The sequence below is a fragment of the Vicia villosa genome, unplaced genomic scaffold (genome assembly GCF_029867415.1).
Source record: "Vicia villosa cultivar HV-30 ecotype Madison, WI unplaced genomic scaffold, Vvil1.0 ctg.000832F_1_1, whole genome shotgun sequence".
Classification (NCBI taxonomy): Eukaryota; Viridiplantae; Streptophyta; class Magnoliopsida; order Fabales; family Fabaceae; genus Vicia; species Vicia villosa.
The window spans coordinates 96,524-104,469 of record NW_026705366.1 but is presented as its reverse complement, the minus strand read 5'-3'; the positions used below and the strand labels follow the sequence as shown (position 1 = coordinate 104,469).

At 32.1% G+C, this 7,946-nt stretch overlaps 1 protein-coding gene across 2 annotated transcripts; it reads right to left on the bottom strand.

The window, feature by feature from the left end:
- Positions 1-885: 885 nt before the first annotated feature.
- On the bottom strand, positions 886-4,824 carry LOC131631482 (putative transcription factor bHLH041). 2 transcript variants are annotated; one of them, XM_058902276.1, is made up of 7 exons: positions 4,292-4,823; positions 4,043-4,168; positions 3,862-3,967; positions 3,739-3,753; positions 3,589-3,651; positions 2,287-3,342; positions 887-1,183 (listed from the first exon to the last, which is right to left on the bottom strand). In XM_058902276.1, the coding sequence occupies exons 1-7, from the start codon at positions 4,408-4,410 to the stop codon at positions 1,094-1,096; spliced, it is 1,575 nt and encodes a 524-aa protein (XP_058758259.1). In that variant the 5' UTR covers positions 4,411-4,823; the 3' UTR covers positions 887-1,093. The 2 variants fall into 2 exon arrangements, with proteins under 2 accessions (XP_058758258.1, XP_058758259.1); XM_058902275.1 differs by having other exon boundaries at positions 886-1,183; positions 4,043-4,824.
- Between the last annotated feature and the right edge of the window lie 3,122 nt (positions 4,825-7,946).

The following is a 7,946-nucleotide window of genomic DNA, read 5'->3' as shown; positions in this document are numbered from 1 at the left end:
CGCAACTGAAAATGATTAGCACGAACTTGAATTTTCCTTCCCAATTGACCATAACCAAGTCGGTTAGGGAACCTAACCGCCTTCTGAGACGACGGAGGCGACTCTAGAGTAGCCTTCTGTTTAACTTCGGCAATCAGGCTCTCGATGGAAATCGGAGCCGAACTCAAGGAAGCAACCGGCGCAGCAACAGATGGAGTAACAACCGGCGCTGCAACAGATGGAACAAACGGCGCTGCAACAGGTGGACGAACAACCGGAGCTGCAACATATGGAGGAAAAATGGGTGAGAGAGCAGGCTTTTAAGTAGGAAGAAAAGGCACTTCGAAATTTCAAATCAGGTTCATTACAACTTTTTCTGCATTTACTATCATTTAAGAGACATCCCAATTTACTATCAATGCGATTACAATTTTTGTCCTGTAATGGTGAATAATTAAGAGACGAAAAATGGTTTGATTTTAATGGAAGTTTTGGAGAGGGTTTGGGTTTGTTTTGGAGAAAAATGATGAAATAGTGAAGGAGGGAAAGTGGTATATGAACACTTTTCCGAAAGGTTACCTGATTGTAAATTTTTTGAATTTTCATGCATTTCGGAAATGCATCTCCGAAAACACCAATTTTTTGGTGTTTTCGGAAATGCATTTCCGAAGTCTAATAAAATCTATAAAAAAAAATTACTTCGGAGATGCATCTCCGAAGCAGGGGTAAGTTGGGGATTTCGTTGGGAGTGACCCCATAGAGAGGTGGGTAAAGAAAAAACCATGTAATTATCATATTTATTACTGGTATATTTTAGTCCCATCAACTAATCATGTCAATAATCCTTTCATCTAACAAAATATAATTGTGATTAAATAATCAACCACCACCACAAAAATGTGTTGATTTAAATATTTAGCAAACAAAGAGACAAAAACCATTTAAAATTAGAATTAAAACGTACACATATAACATATAATATAAACTCCCCCATACTAAACAAATTAATCATGAAACAAACAAAAATAAGTGAAGCTAATTTAATTGGGTTATACATAATCAATACAACTTGAAACCGCCGCAGAATAATCAATTAAAGATAATAACAAGTGAGTCATAGATTTTGGTCCACTTGGTACTGTATCAAGTCAGCAACTACTCTTCTCACTGCTTCTTGGAAGGCCTCCTCGTCCCATTCACTCACCTGCAAAAACCACCAAAACTTGTTATTTTTTTCCTATTTTTATTCTTACCTAATCAAGATTTTCTTACATCTCACTTTATGTTTTCTAAAGTAAAAACATTTATTCATGATTACAAAAATTGTAGATTATTGACAAACTTTGATAACGTAATCTATTGTGACGTTAACCATTTGTCTAAATTATAATAGACTCACGAGTCTCTACCACAAGATTATAATAGAAAAATTATGAATATATATATGCTGACTAACTTGGGTGGCTGCCAAAATAGAATTCACTTTTTGAATTGAATTGTGGTTTGTATAATATTTGGAAGGTGACAAATTTAGCACACCAAGCCACCTAACAATTTTTTAGGATGAAATAGCTTTAAAATTCTTCTAAAATTAGGTATTTTTATTTTTTGTTTTTCTAAAACATTTCATTAAAAAACTGACTCCTCTTATTAAAAATAATAATTCAGTTGTTAAATAGTAATCCATCTCTAGGAACGGTATTTGTTTTATAAATGAGGTTTGGAATGTGAATAATACGGTATGGGGTTTTAAATTTTTGGCTTGGAAGTGGAGCTTTATAGGGGATATTACGCATTCCATTTGTAGTTTTTACGAATTTAACAAAGATCCTTTGTTATATCTTTCGTAATTCAAATTGATTTGTAATCTCCTCTTTTTTGCGGATCTTGTCCGTTCTTGTGTAAAAAGGCTTTGAGAACCCTTAGTTCTCTTTATAATTTATCCTTGCTTACACAAAAAAAAAAAAATAGTAATCCATCACTAAAAATCGTCACTAATTCAATCGCTAAATTGTAAAACCCATAACTAAATTGTGGAAGAAAGCAAAAATTAAAATTCCTAACTTTAAAAAGATGATTTTTTTGAAAACTTAATTTATAAGTACTTTAAACATATTTAACCTATTTTTTAACCTACTTATCATTATCATCATTAGTGAATATCAAACTATAGACTTATCAAGCAGCCACATCTTTTGAAAACTTTGATAATCCATGATTTATAAAAAAATTTATAGAAAAATTGCAGACAAATAGACACAAAACTGCTAAAATAAAAATAATATATATTAATAATATTACGCGTACCTGAGTAATCCTTAATCTGAATGTTATTTGATGAAGATAATTATTGTCTTGTGAAGTATTTGTATTTGTATTTGTTGCATCCATTGAAATCAAATTGACATGATGAACTTGATTTAAGAATTCTAATAACCTAATCAACATATCAGCTTGAGAAACTTGTCCTAGCACATTCACTTGTAACTCCACTGTCATTGGTTCATCTTCCGATGAACTTGATTCCGCTACATGCAAAACTCGCACGTTAATTCTCTCATTCGACGAGAATTTCATAGTTTCTTTATTCGAAGCAGCCGACGTTTGTGACATCAACAACTCTTGGTTTCTTTTGCTTAGTTTCTCTATTTCTCCCATCAACGACCTTAGTGTCTCCTTCGCTGTTATCAGTATGGATGCTTTGTCTTTCTTAGTTCCTTGAGGAAGTAATGCCCTAAGTGCTTGGAAGTTATCGTTAAGCTTCTCGCGCCTTCGTCGCTCCGATATCATATGATGAAGTTGGTTACTCGAAGGACGCGTCGCTTGATTGCGTTCTTTCAGTCTCATCAAATTCAAGTTTCTGAAGAACGCGAACGATCTCTTCATCAAACTTTGTCTTCGAAAATTCGAGCCTATAATAATAGGACTTTTATCGTTTCTATACCTTCCGAACGCACTAGCTTCTGGACGTGCCGCGTGATTTTGCTGAGAAGGGGGTGTAGATAGAACATTTTGGATTGCTCTCATTATTGCATCATTCTGTTGATCAATAGGGAACAATTGTGTCGGTGTGATTTGAGGTTGTTGTTGAAGTTGAAAGGGTAGTGTGTTTGAAACAGGTCTCATTGGAGGAATGTTTACTCCTCCAAGGATATGATCAGGAAAGTTATGTGACGATGGAGAAGTTCCAGGTGGATTTATGAACATGAGAGATGAATATTCTGGACTACCGGCTGTTGATAATGATCTCATCGAAGATGAAGATGATGAAGGCGGATTATTATTATTATTCTGATCAATTTGTTGTATTTGTCTTGAAAAATCTTCAGGAAATAAATTCCTAAGTGCTGTTTGAATATCAGTCTGCACCACATACACAAAAAGTTTAGGCAAGTTTGATACCTGAGTCAGGGCCGTCTCAAGTTTTTAGAGGCACTGGTTAAGTTAACCATAATTAAATAGGGGCCTTAGTAGTAGTTTAACTGTGATAAATATTTTTCAGTCAATTGTGGATTCTATATGATATCCAGCTTTGCACGCTTTTAAAGACGGCTCATAACCAGGGTTTTGCAGAGAATATTTATAGTATATAATATTAGGGCTACTTACTTGGGACATGTTTAAGAAACCAAGCTCAATTTCTCCTTTGTTGCACCCCATGAAAACAGCAGTCTATAATAATAAAGATTTTAGTTTATCATAAGCTCAAATCAAATTATATAAAGACTTTTCAGTTTCTTGAACAACAAATAAGCAAACCTTAATTCTTGCTTCCTGTAAAAACAAAAACATGTTACCTTAATTAGCAACATAATAACCTTTAAATAGTACTACTATATAGCAATAATTCACTATAAATTCATTCACTAGAACAATATTAACCTTATAAAATTGCGTCTGTATTTCAGTTGATGACAGTGTCAGAAGCTCGAGCTGCTGCAGCTCTATATAAGGACGTTGATTCCTAAAAGCTAGTCCAGGAATCCGGCTGAACGAATCCGAAAAAAACGCGTGAGACTCATCAATTGAATTACATTAAACTTGATATCAAAAATAAACTTACTCATCATTGATATCGAATGATAAAATCGTGTACTGATCGAAAAGCTGTTGCGCGAGGCTTCCCAACGAAGAACTTGGTTGGTGGCTGCTTATCACATTGTAGATACCATCCAAGAAAGACAAACGACTAGTCCAAAGAAATAAAAAAATAAAATCAAACCGTTGTATAAGTAGAATCAGCAACCTTATATATAATAATAATAATGTAGGTAGGTGTATGCATATAGATATATTAAATATGTATATATACTTTGGTAAAATTGTATCATATGTCCAAACACAAATGTAAGAACATCCTCCAAGAGACTGCATCAAAGAATGGATAAATTCAGTTCTGACGGCTACAGGAAGGGAAAATAAACCTTCCATGTATGCAACTTTATGCTATAGTTGCATTATATCATGACATCATTTGAGTTAATTTGTTGGTATATGCTATGAAAAATGATGCATTAGAGGGAATGATTTGGGTTCATATATTATAGCAAAAGAAAACATGTATGAAAGAAGAAGAAGAAAAGAAGAATAAGAAGATTAAGAGACAAGTAGTTAGTAGTGGTATAAGTATTTTGGTATTGAAAAATTCAAGATACTAAATATTATTTTGTGTGAAAAGAAAGAATTTGAAAAGTAGTGAAGTGGGTGATCCCACTAAGAAGAAAAATATGAGTAATAGCCCCACCTGAATAAGGAAGTTGAAGGATCATGAAAAAAAGGACTTTTGTTGTTGTTGTTGTTATGAAGATGGAGATTGAAAAGTAGTGACAAATTTTAAATATGAATATATGTGAACAATATTAGGATTTAAGAATGAGAGAGGGACTAGAAGGAGTTGCTTTAATTAAGTAATGGAATTATGGAAAGTTATAATAAAATAATGAAGAAAAGTAGAGAGAAGGAAGGAGCCAAATTTAGAGACAAGTTGGAAAAGTAGTGAGTCAAAGTCTATGCTTGAATGGTTTGAAAATTAGTCAAAGGGTGGAAGGCACGGTGTACTTTCCTACCACTATTGAATATACCATTGTTTATTGCATAGTTTTAAAAATTATACTTTTCCCTCTTCTATTTTACTATTTGCTTACTTTCCCATTTATCTTTAATAATTTGAAATTAGGAGGTGATCCGTGCGTTTGCATAGAGCAGCGTTGCGTTCCTTTTCTAAGAATAAATCGATATTAGTTTAGTATAGAACTATATTATTTCACACGAAGAGTGGCGTTGCCTTCTTTTAAAGAACTAGAACAATATTAATTTAGTATGAAATTATTCCGTTTAACGCATTTAATTCATGTGTTTGTTCGATGAAAATAAAAGAGTTAATATATTAACATAAATATTATAAATTTAATAAAAATTTCTAAATATATTTAAATTTATATCATTCGATATTGATCAAAGGATAAATTTTTTATCCTTTGCTTATATAAGGAGAATTGTCGATGTAGCGAAATACATTTCTAAAAAATCGATATTAGCATATATATATATATATATATATATATATATATATATATATATATATATATATATATATATATATATATATATATATATATATATATATATATATATATATATATATATATATACCATATGCTTTATATATAAAAATTCAAAGATTAGAGAGAGTGTATTGATTATTTGAAAAAAATTATAATTATTTTAAATTAAATTATTAATATGACTAAGAATATATCCATTTTCAGTTCCAAAATTTGGAATATATTCTGCCTTGAATCAGTATGACTTTTATCGATGTGAAAAGTACATTATGAACTTTCATTTGAAGAACCATGATCACTAGAAGTGTCTTTCAATCCAATGCTGGTTATATCAGTTGGTTCCAGATTAACTAAATTGACTCTGTTAGGATAAGAACATTCACTAATATTGATATCGGTGTATGACTGCGTTTCATGGACACTATGCCAAACAGTAGCTTTTACAGCGCTTTTTTGGGGCTATTAGAGCGCTTAAAAGCGCTGCCATAGCCAGTGCTGCCGTAGGTAAAGACAACGCTTTTTGGTACGTCAAAAGCGCTCTCGTAGCATCCTCTATAACAACGTTTTTTTCTTCAGAAAAGCGCTCTCGTAGCATCCCCTATAGCAGCGCTTTTTCCAGAAAAGCGCTCTCGTAGCATCCCTTATAGCAGCATTTTTTATAGAAAAGTGCTCTCGTATCATCCCCTATAGCAGCGCTTTTATTCTGAAAAGCGCTCTCGTAGCATACCCTATAGCAGCGCTTTTCCAGAAAGCGCTTTCGTAGGTTGCGCTTTTTTTTTTAATCTTTTATGTTTTTTTTTTATCTTAGGCAACGCTTTTAATTAGAAAGCGCTTTTGTAGGTAGGCCTTTAAGAGCATTTTTGAAAGCGCTGTCGTTGCTAAACGCAGTATTTTAAAGTGCAACCTGTAATTTAAGCCTCCCAGTTCGACCTGTAATTTATATTTATTTTCAACCTGTAATATTTTCGACCTGTGATATATTTTCATCCCGTAATATTTTCAACCTATATTTATTCATCAGAACCTGTAATATATTTTCAACCTGTAATATTTTCAACCATAGGTAGGACATTATATACCATTATATACCAAAATAATACCATTATAATCCAAAATAAAATATATACACCATTATAGTTCAATTCACATGTTTACAACAGATACATATAACTAAATCTTCTCTAACAATAACTAAATCAAAATATAAGCCCGAAATTCTCAAAATCCGACGAGCGCACAGTCATATGGTCCTGCAAAGTATGAACAGAACAACACGGTCAACTAAACTAACTTTGCAGAAACATCAACAATATTATTAACAACAATTTCATGTGATTTGCAACTCAATCCACCAATGTAATGTGTCATCAATCCAATCTCAAATCAAACTATCAGCACCACTTATTTAAGAATCAAACTCAACAACAACAAAAACAAAGTTCAGCACTCTTATTCAGCAAACAACAAACTTGATTCATATAACAACGTCATCATCGTCAATTAATATTAAGCAAAATGAACCAACATCCACCAAAGAAACTCAAACACAAAGTCATTATCAAAATCTGTCACACAGTAATGTATTCATAAAACTTTTCACACAATAATGTATTCATACCTATATGAATAGTCGCTGAATATAAAATTAACACAATTCCTCTTTGATTTCTTCCAACTTAAGTCTCATGTAAGAAGCAGCATAGAAGTCATCAAAGTACTACATAACAAAAACATAATATGCATGATTTAGTTAAATGTAATAAATTATAAGAAATTATCCTAAGTTATAAATCCATACCGTGATTGGAATCTTTAATTGATTCGTTTGAAGGATTTCTTTCAAAAACCTCAAAACAAAGTATCCGCAATCATAACTATTTCGCTGTTGCGGACACTACATAGAAAAACAAATAAGATTTTATAGTTGTCTTGTTTTATCAAGTAGCATAACTATTATAAGCAAAATTGTGAAAATTAATGTACCTGCACTTTGATCCAAGTAATGTTGTTTGATTTAGTCCGTGATACCTGTGCGTCTCTTTGACTTCGGAATACTTGTATTGATCTAACAAAAATATAAAAGCATATATTTAGATCAATCTCACAAATAATTAAATATTTAAATATACACGAATATTTAGAACGATCTCACTTACCTATCAATCATTGACTTCATAACCAGATAATTGGTCCACTTATCATCTACCGAATTCAAATAATAGACCACTTCTTTTATAGGATCGATAGCAAGCAACAACCAGTGTGCTCTATAAATTAAAATAAAAGTTTATATGAAAATTTTGCTACGCAAAAGAAACAAAGACTAGATAAACCAAGAATGAAAAACTAACCCTATTGGTCGATTATTATACGCCCAAAGATACAGGCTTTCTGTATTACCGA

Coding starts and splice junctions, on each gene's coding strand:
- LOC131631482 (XM_058902275.1), bottom strand. CDS start 4,410: ATGGAAGGTTTATTTTCCCTTCCTGTAGCCGTCAGAACTGAATTTATC. Junction 3,968..4,042: donor TCATTCGATATCAATGATGA/GTAAGTTTATTT, acceptor GGATTCGTTCAG/CCGGATTCCTGGACTAGCTT. Junction 3,343..3,588: donor GTTTCTTAAACATGTCCCAA/GTAAGTAGCCCT, acceptor TATGTGGTGCAG/ACTGATATTCAAACAGCACT.